The 16,370-nt window shown below is 42.4% G+C and overlaps 1 protein-coding gene across 1 annotated transcript in view; it reads left to right on the top strand.

Moving 5' to 3' along the window:
• Nucleotides 1-302: 302 nt before the first annotated feature.
• The window catches only part of LOC120486123 (protein NLRC3-like), a 53,058-nt gene continuing 36,990 nt past the window's right edge, over nucleotides 303-16,370 (top strand). Inside the window, exons 1-2 of the mRNA XM_089122205.1 lie at nucleotides 303-386; nucleotides 538-2,265. Coding sequence (XP_088978331.1) covers nucleotides 319-386; nucleotides 538-2,265 — 1,796 coding nt within the window. The 5' untranslated portion in view covers nucleotides 303-318. The remainder of the gene's footprint in view (nucleotides 387-537; nucleotides 2,266-16,370) is intronic.

Genomic DNA, 16,370 nt, shown 5'->3' with positions numbered 1-16,370 from the left:
GAGATGTTTTCCACCTTTATATCATATGTAGTAGGTGGAAAATTGAGCAGATTTTTCTAACTGCTGGTTCAGAAAGTGTATTTGTTTGGTTTGTTGAAATCTACAATTGTTTCACATCAAGACAAAACATCTGCAAAACCCCACTGAGATACAGGTGTTAAAGCAAATGTGTTACAACACTCCCTGGTCTTTCCTAAGACCGAAGATTCCAGTAAAAGTGCACAACATTTATAAGTCTGCATGTTTTTTATTTTACTTAGTTTTGAAACCAGTTCAGTCCAGCAGAAGAGCTCAAACCCAGAGTCCAGCTGTGTGTCTATGAAGAGTGACTGGTCTATGGAGAAACCACAAGTGTTTAAGAGTGGAGAAACACAGTCTGATCTCAGGTATATTATTTCTATAACTCAAACACATGATTAATGATAGAAATATTTCAGAAACCTATTGATGTGTCCCATAATACAGATAATCAATTTTGTAATTCATGGTTATTTACTCATCTGACGTGTGTAATAATGTGTTATTGTAATCTTCCAGCCATGACTCTAAAGCTGCTGAAGTCCTCAACACACTGAGATCAAATCTGAGACAGAAGTTTGAGTGTGTGTGTGAGGGAATATCAAAGCAGGGAAAGCCAACACTCCTGAATGAGATCTACACAGAGCTCTACATCACAGAGAGTGGAAGTGGAGAGATCAATAATGAGCATGAGGTGAGACAGATTGAGACACAGTCCAGGAGAGCAGAAACAGAGGACACACCGATCAAATGCAGTGACATCTTTAGACCTTTACCTGGACAAGACAAACCCATCAGAACTGTGCTGACAAAGGGAGTCGCTGGCATTGGAAAAACAGTCTCTGTGCAGAAGCTCATCCTGGACTGGGCTGAAGGGAAAGAGAATCAGGACGTCCAGCTCATATTTCCACTGGCTTTCAGAGAGCTCAACTTGATGAAGGACAAAACACTCAGTCTTTCAGATCTTCTTCATCGCTTCTTCCCTGAAAGCAGAGAAATGGCCATATCCAGTGATGAGTATAAAGTGCTGTTCATCTTTGATGGTCTGGATGAGTGTCGTCTGTCTCTGGATTTTCAGAGCGATGTGAGGTTGTGTGATGTGACTGAATCCGCCTCAGTGGACGAGTTGCTGACGAACCTCATTGTGGGGAATCTGCTTCCCTCGTCTCTCATCTGGATCACCTCCAGACCAGCAGCAGCGGATCTCGTCCCCTCTGAGTGTGTCCATCGAGTGACAGAGGTACGAGGCTTCAGTGACACACAGAAGCAGGAATACTTCAGGAAGAGGATCAGTGATCAGAGTCTGGCCCACAGGATCATCTCACACCTGAAGTCCTCAAGGAGCCTCTTTATTATGTGCCACATCCCAGTGTTCTGCTGGATCTCAGCCACTGTTCTAGAGGAGATGTGCAGTGAAGCAGAGAGACGAGAGATTCCCAAGACTCTCACTCAAATGTACACACACTTCCTGCTCATTCAGACCAACATCAAACATGAGAAGGACTATGAGAAGAAAGTGAAAGATGAAGACATGATCGTCAAACTGGGGGAACTGGCGTATCGGCAGCTTGTGAAAGGCAACCTGATCTTCTATGAGGAAGACCTGAGCGAGTGTGGCATTGATGTGGCAGAAGCATCAGTTTACTCAGGATTGTGCACTCAGATCTTCAGAGAGGAGTTGGGCTTGTGTCTGGGGAAAGTCTTCTGCTTTGTTCATCTGAGCATTCAGGAACATCTAGCAGCTCTATATGTGCATCTCTCCTTTATCAACAACATCAATGTGTTTGACCAGATTACCAAACCAACTAATGGAGGCAAAGTGTCCCTATCTGATCTCCATCAGAGAGCTGTGGATGAGGCTTTACACAGTAGAAATGGGCATCTGGACCTTTTCCTTCGTTTCCTTCTGGGTCTGTCAGTGGAGTCTAATCAGAGTCTCTTACAAGAACTAAAGACACAGACAGCAAACAGCTCTCACAACAATGAGGAAACAGTTGACTATATTAAAGAGAAGATCAGTGAGAATCCCTCTCCAGAGAAATACATCAATCTGTTTCACTGTCTGAATGAACTGGGGGATCTTTCTCTAGTCAACGAAGCTCAACCTCATACAAGGTCATATGGAGGTTTACGTGCTGTGAAACTCTCCTCGTCTCAGTGGTCAGCTTTAGTGTTTGTGTTGTTGTCCTCAGAGGAGACACTGAAGAGGTTTAACCTTAAGAGATTAATTGGAGGCAGTAATGATGGGTAAGTAACACTGAGTGCAATCATTACAGTCTAAAACATTATGAAGAAAGAGAAACTCAGAGATCAGAGGTGTTTAAATCACGGGCTCAGACTGATTTGTGGGATATTGTCCATAATTTGCGGGTGTTTCTCAAACCGTGGCTGTGTCCTAGTAAGGCTGCATATCTCGACTGCCACGTCATCAAGCGCCTCTGAAGGCCGTCTCAGTTTGAAGGATCTTTTGAAGACAGACTTCATTTTGTGTCTTTAATTCAGATCTATTTGTGTTAATGTAAGACACTGGGAGACACAGATGGCTGTCATTCACTGTATTGCAGTAATAAAACAGCAAGTTAATAGAAATATTTTTCCAAAATGAAGTTTTAATAGTGACAGCAAGTGGACGTCTGTGGATCCTCCTGATGATGATAATGACGTCACGCGGACGGCCAAAGTAGACTTGATACAACAGTGAATGTCCTTGATGGCGTTCAGCTCTACTGTCTGCTGGAAGAGTCACTACACACACACACTCACACAAACACACACACACACACACGCACGCACACACACACACACACACACACAAAGAAGAAACACAGGGATGAAACGACGAGACAGTGCAGTGTAAGTGTATGAAATGACCAGGAAATGGATCTGGAAGGGACAGTGGAGTAACGGGTGAATGTCCATTTGCGATCAGCATCTCGTGTGTGTGTGTGTGTGTGTGTGTGTGTGTGTGTGTGTGTGAACAAGACGAAGATGAATGGAGTAGTATGAAGCAGCAGACTCGGAGACCTGCATCTACAGTCCCCCTGCACCCAAAGTCCCGCATTCTCAGACCCCTCGTTTTTCGAACACAGCGCCTCCTTTCAAATTGTATCGGATAACATGTGAAGAACATGTGAAGAACTTAAGCCAAAACGTGAGTAGGCTATCTTCAATTTTATTTAGCGAATCGTAGTAGCCTACTCGTTTGATTTATTTTTTAATAAAACTAATTTAGCTCATCGATACAACATATGAATAGTCCATTTAATATTTGTAAAGATAGTTTGTAACTAGATTTGAGCCATTAATGTATGTTTTTTCGCCGTCTTCCCCCCGAAAATATTTAGACAGCTAACGTTAGCCTTTAACCTTGGACTTTTTGTAGAAATGTCATAAATGCTGCAGTTATTTTCACTGCCCATTCTGTGCCCCCATATATTTCAAACCCACAAAGTTGTCCAAAGTTCAAAAACATCTCAAGGGACACTTCAACAGAGCAGTGCAACATGGTACACTCTAAAAAGAGATGTGTTAAAAAACAACACACATCATGTGTTGATGGTATTTTGACACAAGTTGTGTAGGTTTTAACACACAATGTGTGTTAAAATGTAACTGGACAGAATTTTAATGGGTGGAGGGAAGTTTGTGTTTATGAACCTAATTAGAGGTAGTATATTTTATATGGTATCCCATAACAAGCTCTAAAATAAACGAAACAATACATTACAATAAATAAATAAAATCTTAATTCATAAAAAAACTTCAGATTAATGAGTGTTTTTGGCAGCCAATCACATCATGCCTCGGTTTCAATGTTTTTTCAAATGCTGATTTCACTTGTTATTAATAACTAATTTATTATAACAAACAATTTATTTCTGTCAGACGTCTACAGAAACACTTATTGAGAATTACCAGGTTTTGTGTTGACGATTCATTGAATGTTTGTTTTGAAGTCACCAGAATCGTGATTAGTGGCAGCTTTATTTGGGCTCTTGACCCTTCATTCTTTATCATTCGTTTCTCTGTTTGCTGTTTCTGTGTATTTATATTGCACATCTGAAACAGTTGAAATTATCTTGAGGAAAAAGATCATTAAATGATCAGTTTTCAACATGATGTTTTTTTAACATAGCAAGAGAAGTTTAATGTTTAAGAGATAACTTATATTTGATCACTTATATTTGATTACAGATACTCAGTTTTACATGATATTATGGTGTATGCTACCTTACGCTATAATTCTTTAAAAAAATATGTTTAGAGAACGTTTAAAGCTGCAGCAGAAACTAGTCAAATACAGACATCAAGAATCAGCATATGACTCTCAACAATGGTGGCAAAGCTTCATGTCTCTAGTATGAAGCTCATCCATAAGTCCCAGCATGCATTGCGGCCTGAATTTTTCGTTTGTCACCATTGTTGAGATCCATACGCTGATTCTTGATATCTGTGTTTGACTGGTTTCTGTTGTAGCTTTAAACTTTTTTTGTCATTCTGCACTTTTTGATTGCTGGATGTAGTTTTACAAAACTTTCAGAACTAACAATAAATTAGTGATGGCCGTTTCGTGAACGAATCGTTCTTTTGAACCGGTTCTTTTTAGTGAACCGGTCGAACCAGTACACTAAATCGGACTGAATCGTTCGAAACAGTTCGCGTCTTGCGTCAGCGCTAAACCACAAGTTACTAAAGTTACTCACTTTCAGACATGCCTGACAGTCCCTCCGAATCGAAATAAACCAATATCCATTAGTACATTTTATTCAGTAACTCAAAAAGTTCACTGAACGGAGACATATGTTGGTGCTGAGAGAAGTGATGAGCACGAGCAGCTGATACTGCGCATGCGTGTACTACCGAACATACAGGTACAGCGGTCGGATAACCAGTACAGAACCGAGAACTGTTTCTTTCGGACACGTTCGACATATTGAGAACTGATGAGTTGATGAGCTGAGCATGCGTGCATTTTTTTCTGAGGGACGAAATGTACGTTTCCATGTCTTTAGTTGAACATCAGTAAGTGTAACAAAATAAAACATTTTGGAAACATGTTTATCACATTACTGTATCACTGTATTATTTTAACGATTGGAAATAATGATTGGATTCTAAAACTGTTTAACTACTAAACATTTATTATTATACTAAAATAATATTTTCAGGAACAGCTAATTTAATTTCTAAGTAACAATATAAATCATTGATATAAACTCTTGCCAAGGTTTGGTGCACTAGTAAATGTTTATAATGTGTAAACATAACGAATTAAACATATATGTTTAATTCGTTATGTTAACACATTATAAACATGATGTATATATACTGTATAGGCTACAGAAGGCTATATTGGAGACAGACATGCATCGATTTTTTTAGTTTTGTCGACTGTATATTCAGGTTTCAGCTCAGCACACAGCTATGCTATGGTTCTCGAGTCGAGAACTGGTTGTTGGAGTTCTTGAATCAAGACTAGTACAGAACCGAGAACTGTTTCTTTCGGACACGTTCGATACGGAGAACCGATGAGCTGGAGATACTGCGCATGCGTGATAGCACCGTCTCTGAACAGAACTTTCTTTCGGCCGGCTGATCCTGTGCTGATACATGAGCACGCAGTAGTACGGGTGAACCCAGGACTTAAATGAGAGGGCGAATCGGCGAAATGTAAGTTTATTTAATAACAAATAAAATGATGAAGACCATTTATGCATTTTATATATTTAAAACATGTAAAACATCCGCGTTAGCACATCGCCTAGGCTGCAGCAGGGTTCGTTTTCAAAATGTAAATGTAAGAAACTTATCCAAGATGATTATGACAATGCATACTGTTATTTAACTGAAGTTGTGATTACAAATGCCTTTAATTTTAAGTATTTTTATCCGCCGGGATGATAGAATTGACGTCATTACGTGATGACGTAAAAGAACTGGTGAACCGGTTTTTTGAACCAGTTCATTAAAACGAACTGTCTGAAAGAACCGGTTCGCGGAAAAGAACCGGACTTCCCATCACTACAATAAATCATTAAAATAAAGCACTCCATCCATATACTCAAAAACTTGATCATAACTTGCTGATTATGACATCATCAAGAACCATCTGATCATATTTTCTATCACCATAACAGATGTATTTTATTAAAATACAGTTACAGCAGGCAGAGAAACACTAAAACAAGAGTAAAGGGTCAAGAGCCCAAATAAAGGAGCCATTAATCACGATTATGGTGACTTGAAATAAAACTGAAATGAAACATTAAACCTCTGTTAATTCTCAATAAGAGCTTGTCTATGTAGATTAATGATGTTTAAAAGATCCAAATGTTCAAACAAACTCTATTAAACATCACTGGACTACATAAACACAAGTTACCAATACGTGTCAGTGTTCATCCAAACACTTTTGTAAGCACACGGGAAGTAACTCTGGCAAATACTCTCCGACTACAGTCACATGTGACGCATATCTGACACAAGTTGTGTTACTATAACACATTAGTGTGTAAAAGGTTTCAACAACACACTGCTGCTGTCTAACACATTAGTTGTGTTAAATGTAACACAAAATGTGTAATCCTTATAAACACAGAGATGTGTAAAGAAACGACACAGATTGTGTGTTAAATTTGACACAACATGTGTTGTCCCTGAGCAAACACACTAAATGTGTTAAAATCTACAAAACGTGTTAAAATCTACACAGCATGTGTTAAAATCTACACAAAATGTGTTGTCCCTAAGCACACACACTTTATGTGTTAAAATCTACACTTTTTACAGGTTGTGTTATTTACAAAATCATTTTATAAGAGTGCACCAGTGTAAATAAAACTTATTTACACACAATATTTTGTCAGTTGCTACATTTTAATCTAATTCAAAGTGCAAACTTAGTGAAATCACACTCCGTGTTAAGAACAATAACACACTGGTTGAGTTAAAAGTAACACAAAATGTGTTGTCCTTAACTAAACACACAGATGTGTTAAGATATAACACAGGTTGTGTTGTTTTTAACACATCCATTTTAAGAGTGTAGCTAACATTTGCAAACATCTTTTTTCTTTTTTTTCTTCCTTTTTGAAACACCATAAGACATGTGCTATCGGTCCTACTGTATGTTGTAGGCTATTCCAGGGTACAACATACATCGATGAAGTTGCCCCTGCCGAATCCAGCAACTCATTTTATGATTATGCAAAGCGACTTATAAATGAGTTTTTTTAATGCAATTGAAGACGCAATGTAAAGTCACAAACACAGTTTTTTCTTCCTTTTTTCTTTACAGCAAGATGATGTTTAGGTGATCATTAAATAAAGTACAGAATTGTTTATTATTGGTGTTTTGTCTATTCTGATTTGTTTTGCTTCGCATTAAAAATATCAAAAAACAAGATAGCCTATTGTAAGCATGATATTGTTAGCATGGTAATGTTAATTAGACCATTATAGGTTGAACTGAAAGAAAAATTGGAATTTGAATAAAAAAATATAAAAAAAAAACATTGTAGAAATATAATATCACATAATATTTTTCTGAAGACAGTTCAATCTGTAATTGTATCCCTTCCATCAGTAAGAATTAGTTTTTTTTGGCACATGCATTAAGCAGGGAACGCAAATATTTATTGGATAATTTATTTGGAGACCATAATATTGCAAATGCAATATTGCATTTGGATAATCGTGCGCCGTACTCTATGTGTGGGTGTTATTCGATCTTTTGAACAGCAGGAGGCGCTGTGTTCGAAAAACGAGGGGTCTGAGAATGCGGGACTCTCGGTGGGGGACTGTAGATGCAGGCTCCGAGTCTGCAGCTTCATAATATTGGATGAATGAGGTGTGCGATCAGCATCTCGTGTGCACGCGCTTAGTGGCGGTGAGGGAGGAACGAGACGTGGATGAATGAGGTATGTGTGTGTGTTTGAGTGCGCGCCAGTGCTGCTTCCCCAGGTAATGTGACTATCATTATTACTTCTCATTTCAAAAACAACTTGTTTAACACAAAATACTTCTTGATTCATGAAAATATACGCATTTGACAAGACACAATCTGATATGTCAGAATAGTGTTGTAATGTAAATGTAGACTAATAGACCTTGACAAACGACATTGACAAGAAAAAGAGAAAACAAATCTGTGTTGCTGAATACGAGACTTCTACAGTTATAGTTCCCTTTCGTAGTCACGTTGAGTTACGTCAGAAGTGACGGAGAATGGGGGTTTCGCATAGAAAGCCAATCCTCTTCGAGTATTAAAAAACGAGCCAATGGCAAAGAAATGCCATGGATCTGCGGAATTTGCATAGCGTATCTCCGCCTCACCCCGTGAGTATAAAAGGAGGAAGCGAACGCCACCGCAGTATGTTTTCGCTTCGGAGCCAAGAGCATATCTTCACTACACAAGCCGAAAGATCTGAGTTATAAGTGACTCACCCTCTTCGAGACGAGCGGCTCTCCAGTGTTGGTGTGGGCTCAGTGACACCATCACTGAGCATTCAGGCGGGGCTTTCTACGGAAGTACCGCGTGTTTCTTTTGGGGCTCCAGAGGAGGACGCGATGTCGATCGCGGCATCACAAGGCGAGCCTGAGTCATTGGGAAGTAGTGATGGGAAGTCCGGTTCTTTTCCGCGAACCGGTTCTTTCGGACAGTTCGTTTTCGGATAAAAATACTTCAAATTAAAAAAAAAAAAAAAAATACTTCAAATTAAAGGGCATTTGTAATCACAACTTCAGTTAAATAATAGTATGCATTGTCATAATCATCTTGGATAAGTTTCTTACATTTACATTTTGAAAACGAACCCTGCTGCAGCCTAGGCGATGTGCTAACGCGGATGTTTTACATGTTTTAAATATATAAAATGCATAAATGGTCTTCATCATTTTATTTGTTATTAAATAAACTTACTTTTCGCCGATTCGCCCTCTCATTTAAGTCCTGGGTTCACCCGTACTACTGCGTACTCGTATATCAGCACAGGATCAGCCGGCTAAAAGAAAGTTCTGTTCAGAGACGGTGCTATCACGCATGCGCAGTATCTCCAGCTCATCGGTTCTCTGTATCGAACGTGTCCGAAAGAAACAGTTCTTGGTTCTGTACAAGTGATTCAAGAACTGCAACAACCAGTTCTCGACTCGAGAACCATAGCATAGCTGTGTGCTGACCTGAAACCTGAATATACAGTCGACAAAACTAAAAAATCGATGCATGTCTGTCTCCAATATAGCCTTCTGTAGTCTATACAGTGTATATCATGTTTATAATGTGTTAACATAACGAATTAAACTAATTCGTTATGTTAACACATTATAAACATTTACTAAGCAGTGCACCAAACCTTGGCAAGAGTTTACATCAATGATTTATATTGTTACTTAGAAATTAAATGAGCTAGCTGTTCCTGAAAATGTTATTTAATAATAAATGTTTAGTAGTTTGACAGTTTTAGAATCCAATCATTATTTCCAATCGTTAAAATAATACAGTGATACAGTAATGTGATAAACATGTTTCCAAAATGTTTTATTTTGTTACACTTACTGATGTTCAACTAAAGACATGGAAACGTATATTTCGTCCCTCAGAAAAAAATGCACGCATGCTCAGCTCATCAACTCATCAGTTCTCAGTATGTCGAACGTGTCCGAAAGAAACAGTTCTCGGTTCTGGTTATCCGACCGCTGTACCTGTATGTTCGGTAGTACACGCATGCGCAGTATCAGCTGCTCGTGCTCATCACTTCTCTCAGCACCAATATATGTCTCCGTTCAGTGAAGTTTTTGAGTTACTGAATAAAATGTACTAATGGATATTGGTTTATTTCGATTCGGAGGGACTGTCAGGCATGTCTGAAAGTGAGTAACTTTAGTAACTTGTGGTTTAGCGCTGACACAAGACGCGAACTGTTTCGAACGATTCAGTCCGATTTAGTGTACTGATTCGACCGGTTCACTAAAAAGAACCGGTTCAAAAGAACGATTCGTTCACGAACCGGCCATCACTATTGGGAAGTGATGATGCGGCTGCGTTGCCTCCCTCGGGAGACTCAGCGTTGCCCGTATCGGATCCCGAAATGACTGCTATGCTGTCTCGGGCGGCCGCGAGCATCGGGCTAGAGTGGAACCCTCCGCCCTGTCCCGTTCGCTCGCGGTTGGACGATTGGTTTTTGGGTGCAGCTGCCGCTGCAAAGCCTTAGCCAACCCCAATTCCTTTCTTCCCGGAACTGCATGAGGAGTTGGCGAAGTCATGGAAGGCTCCTTTGACCTCCCGTGAACGTTTGTCGGCTTTCTCCGCCTTTCCCCCCCTCGACGGTGCAGCTGTCCATGGGTACACTGGGGTCCCTGCGGTGGAGCGCTCTGTTGCGATGCAACTGTGTCCGCAGAGCGCGTCCTCTCGTGGTGATCCAAAGCACCCGTCTAAGGCCTGTAGGTTCTCGTCAGCTATGGTGGCGAGATCTTATAGAGTTGCAGGACAGGCAGCTGCAGCCATGCATGCGATGCCCAGCCAACACAGTCATGTGGGGCCCACATTGGTTTGACCTGGGCTATCTAACTGGGACCCAGACCGTTTTGTCCACGGTTTCCATGGTGGCCCCAGATGGGTTTGCCCAGATGAAATGAACACTGCTCAGTGTGCACACTACAGGCTGTTAAATATAACACTGAATCAGTGTGGGAGTTAATGAAATAATTAATTGATTGAATAATTATTGAGCATTATTGATGAGCACCTGATTTTAATAAGCAGAATCACTGAAGACAAGAGAAACACAAGAATTACTTGCAGCCTTAAATGAAATCAACTGAAGATACAGTACATTAAATCTCTTAAGATCTGATTACACAACTCCACAAACAGCATTACCAGCTTCACTTATTACTAACCAGATTTACTTTATTTCTGGTAGACGTCTACAAAAGTTCTTATTGAAAATTAACTGAGGTTAAGATCTTGATTATTTATTGAAAATAATAGTTTGGTTTGATGCCACCATTATAGTGATCAGTGTTTGCTTTAGTTGGGCGCTTGACTTTTTAACATTAGCTTCTCTCTGCTCAGTTGGATCTGATTGTTATGTTGAGAACAGCAAAAGAAAATTCAATCAGATGCTATAAACTGATTGATGAGTAGAATATAATCAAGTAGTGGCTTTCAGATGGACGATATGAGTGTTAAATTAACACTCAAGAGTGGTAAAGTTAATGAGATGATTAAGTGATTAATTGAGTGATGATTGAGCATTATTGAAGACACCTAAAGCAGAATCACTGAAGGAGAAAATCACAAATTGTAAGCCACCGTTATGGTGATCAGTGTTCGCTTTAGTTGGGCTCTTGACACTTATATTATTAACTTTAGATTTTGTTTGGCTGTTTTATCTGAGTTATAACTGCCAGATGAACAAAGAAAACATATGATCTAATGGTTTTGGTTATATTATGACAATCATCATTTTAACTTTATGTTTGTGGTCTCTGCTGTTGGTTACAGTATAACTGTGATTATGCATAAATATCCAGAGTTTGAGATATGATATAATGGATTTCTTAAAAGTTGTTTAAAAAAATCTGTCTTTTAGGCACACACAGACCTCAAGATTCAGTCAATGCTTCTCTACAACGGTGACGAGCAGAATATTCAATTAGGAAAAGTCAACTACATAGGCAATTCAGATCATAATTTATTCATACCGCAATGCATGATGGGAGCCATTAATGAGTTGTGATTGGCAGCAGCCACTGCAACAAGGATTATTATTGCCACCACTGTTGAGATTCACAGGCTGATTATTGATGTCTGTGTTTCTAAATAAATTCTGTTGAAAGTGATTTGATCAGAACAATTTATATTAAACGTTTTGGATTATAAGAAATTATTGATAATCATACTCTCCATTATCCCAGAGCTGTTCCTAACAAATTTAACCAAATCATCTGAATAAGTTTCAGTTTTCAGATCACAGCATGATTATGCCACAACATAACTAACACTATCAGATCATACTTTTCTATGTTCATTTGACTGTTATAAATCAATAACAGCAGACAAACAAAATTTAAAGTGGAAGTATAAGGGTCAAGAGCCCAACTAAAGCAAACACTGATCACTATCACGGTGACTTACAATTTGTGATTTTCTCCTTCAGAGATTCTGCTTGTTATCATCAGATGTCTTCAATAATGCTCAATCATCACTAAATTAATCACTTAATTATCTCATTAACTTTAACACTCTTGAGTGTTAATTTAACACTCATATCTGCATCATATCTTCCATCTGAAAGCAGGTGAAGGTGATTTACTACTAATCAAGGAACCGGCTTTACTGATGAGATGCGCATAACAATATCGTTCAATATATCGCCCAGCCCTACACAAAATGTGTAAACGGTGTTTTAAAAATCATTTGAAAAAAATGTGCTGGTTCTCTTGCTGTTGAATCACAACAATAAAAGAAAATGAATAACATATTTTGAATAACATCCTGGTGAGTTAAGCCACTACTTGATTATATTCTACTCATCAATCAGTTTATAGCATCTGATTGCATTTTCTTTTGCTGTTCTCAACATAACAATCAGATCCAACTGAGCAGAGAGAAGCTAATGTTAAAAAGTCAAGAGCCCAACTAAAGCAAACACTGATCACTATAATGGTGGCATCAAACCAAACTATTATTTTCAATAAATAATCAAGATCTTAACCTCAGTTAATTTTCAATAAGAACTTTTGTAGACATCTACCAGAAATAAAGTAAATCTGGTTAGTAATAAGTGAAGCTGGTAATGCTGTTTGTGGAGTTGTGTAATCAGATCCTATGAGATTTAATGTACTGTATCTTCAGTTGATTTCATTTAAGGCTGAGGCTGCAAGTAATTCTTGTGTTTCTCTTGTCTTCAGTGACTCTGCTTATTAAAATCAGGTGTTCATCAATAATGCTCAATCAGTATTCAATCAATTAATTATTTCATTAACTCCCACACTGATTCAGTGTTACATTTAACAGCCTGTAGTGTGCACACTGAGCAGTGTTCATTTCATCTGGGCAAACCCATCTGGGGCCACCATGGAAACCGTGGACAAAACGGTCTGGGTCCCAGTTAGATAGCCCAGGTCAGACCAATGTGGGCCCCACATGACTGTGTTGGCTGGGTGGGCACCTTGCAGGTCTACCAGGCCCAGCTGCTCAGAGACATGCACGAGGGCGGGACTGACCCAGGGACGTTTGACGAACTGCATGCCGCCACTGACCTCGCTCTCCGGGCGATGAAAGTGGCCGCACGCTCCCTGGGTCAGGTGATGGCCACTAACGTGGTCCAGGAACATCACCTCTGGCTCAACCTGGCCGATATGCGGGACGCTGAGCGGACTCGTCTGCTTGACGCTCCCATATCCCAGGCTGGCCTTTTCGGCGGTGCGGTTGAGGACTTTGCCCAGCAGTTCTCGACCGCTCAGAAGCAGTCTGAGGCGATTAAACATATTCTGCCCCGACGGCCAGCTGCTGCCTCCACCCAGCCGTCGGCACAGAAGCCTCAGCCTGCTCGCCGCCGAGGACACCCTCCTGCGGTCCATGCGGGCTTGGTTAGAGCTCCCCAATCTGTCCCGTTGGGTCGCCCGAACTACCAGGCTCGGCTATGCGATTCAGTTCGCACGGTCTCCTCCCCACTTCAGGGTAGTCCGCTTTACGGTGGTCGGTGGCAATGCCCTGATCATGAGAGCGGAGGTTGCTACCCTGGTGACAAAGGGTGAAATCGAGGCCGTCCCTCCAGCCGAGATGAAGTCAGGGTTTTACAGCCCCTACTTTATTGTCCCCAAGAAAACCGGTGGGTTACGACCGATTCTGGACCTGCGCATCTTGAACCGCACCCTTCACTGGCTGCCGTTCTGGATGCTCACGGCCAAACGCATTTTCGAATGTGTTCGGCCCCAGGATTGGTTTGCAGCGATAGACCTGAAGGACGCCTACTTTCATGTCTCCATTTTACCTCGACACAGACCGTTTCTTCGGTTTGCTTTCGAGGGGCAGGCATATCAGTATGCGGTTCTCCCATTCGGGTTGGCTCTGTCTGCTCGCGTCTTTACGAAGATTGTTGAGGCAGCCCTTGTTCCTCTTCGCGAACAAGGGGTTCGCATCCTGAACTATCTCGACGACTGGCTGATCTTAGCACACTCTCGAGATCAGGTCTGCGAACACAGGTCTGCGAGACCTTGTGCTCCGGCACCTAGCCCGTCTGGGCCTTCAGAGCGTCACGGTACGCTCAGAGTTCCAGTGACTCTGACCTGCCGTCAGACCTTCACCCCGTGGAGGAACCTCAGCTTTCTACGGGCCGGTGTTCCCCTAGAACGAGTTTCCAGGAATGTTGTTGTCTCCACAGATGCCTCTGCCATGGGTTGGGGCGCCATGTGCAATGGGCATGCAGCCGCGGGCGCCTGGACAGGACCCCAGCGCCTCATGCATGTCAATTGCCTCGAGTTGCTGGCAGTACGCCTTGCCCTGCACCGCTTCCGTGAGTTGCTTAAGGGTCAACACCTACTAGTCCGTTTAGACAATACCGCGACAGTAGCGTACATCAACCACCAGGGGGGTCTATGCTCTCGCCGTATGTCGCAACTCGCACGCCACCTCATCTTATGGAGTCAGAAGCACCTGAGGTCCTTTCGTGCTATCCACATTCCAGGAGTTCGGAACTGTGCAGCCGACGAGCTGTCACGGCTCCGTCCAGTCTCTGGCGAATGGCGACTCCATCCCCAGTCGGTCCAGCTGATTTGGGATCAGTTCGGGGACGCACAGATAGATCTGTTTTCCTCCCACGACTCATCCCATTGCACCCTGTATTACTCTCTGACCGAGGGCATGCTCGGCACAGACGCACTGGCACACAGCTGGCCGCGGGGCCCACGCAAATATGCGTTTCCTTCAGTGAGCCTTCTCGCACGTACCCTGTGCAAGCTCAAGGAGGACGAGGAGCAGGTCATTTTGGTCGCCCCATACTGGCCCACCAAGACCTGGTTCTCCGAACTGATACGAACTGAATCCTCCTCGCCCTCCTCTCGTTCCCTCTTGGGACCTCTCAGTGGTTTTTAGCGCCCTGCAGAGGCCTCCCTTTGAGCCTCTGCAATCATTCGAGATTAAGTTCCTGTCGCTTAAGACAGCGCTCCTGGTTGCACTGGCGTCCATTAAGAGGGTAGGGGACCTGCACGCATTCTCCGTTGACGAAGCGTGCCTGGAATTCGGGCCGGGTTACTCTCACGTGATCCTGAGAACCCGGCCTGGATATGTGCCCAAGGTTCCTACCACTCCCTTCCAGGACCACGTAGTGAACCTGCAAGCGCTGCCCCTGGAGGAGGCAGACCCAGCCTTGGCACTGCTCTGTCCAGTACGCGCCCTCCGTGCTTACATAGACAGAACGCAGTGTTTCAGGACCTCAGACCAGCTCTTTGTCTGTTATGGTGGGAGCCAGAAGGGAAGGGCTCTCTCAAAGCAAAGGTTGTCTCACTGGATAGTGGACACCATTGCTTTGGCTTACCAGCAGCAAGGTCGTCCGTGCCCCCTTGGTGTGACAGCCCACTCCACCCGGAGTGTGGCTTCCTCTTGGGCTCTAGCGCATGGCGCCTCGCTAGCAGACATCTGCAGAGCTGCTGGCTGGGCGACACCCAACACATTCGCCAGATTCTATAATCTCAGAGTGGAGCCTGTGTCCTCTCTTGTACTCGCTTACCCGGCCAGTACTGGACCCGCTCAGGTGTCTTCGCTTGCTCGCCATTCCACTCCACCGACTGGATAAGTGTGATTTTTCTCAGTTGAGCCTTCTACGGAAGCCCTGAGTTCCTCCAGCACTGTTGATGCTGACGCCAGTGTCTTGCTTGGATGTCGGTTAGGTGCCTCCATGTGCATGGTTCCTGCTAGTAACCCCCACATGTGTATTTCCACTGTAAGCCTCTCTGAGCATGTGTCTTCCCTTGGCAAGCCATCTGCCACCCCTGAAGTTAAATTTCTGCCACCTGCGGTTGGTGCTCCAGTGATCTCCATATGTAGTCCCTAATACGGCCATATGTGTATTTGTAAGTCCTCCTTCGGTAGGCATCTGGTAGCATGTTCCTCCCGGGATATGTTTCCCAGTGTACCTTGGTATTCCTGTGTCAAAGTAGGATCCCTGGTTATAAGCTATGTTTAGGGGTCCAGACTTTCGCAGGGCACTGGAAGACAGCTATGAAGATGGTGTGATGGCACAGACCCCCATTCTCCGTCACTTCTGACGTAACTCGAAGTGACTACGAAAGGGAACGTCTCGGTTACGGATGTAACCCTCGTTCCCTGAGTAGGGAACAGAGACGTTACG

Source organism: Pimephales promelas, chromosome 2 (assembly GCF_988280905.1).
Source record: "Pimephales promelas chromosome 2, fPimPro1.hap1.1, whole genome shotgun sequence".
In the NCBI taxonomy this organism is placed as follows: Eukaryota; Metazoa; Chordata; class Actinopteri; order Cypriniformes; family Leuciscidae; genus Pimephales; species Pimephales promelas.
This window is presented reverse-complemented; position numbering and strand designations above follow the sequence as displayed.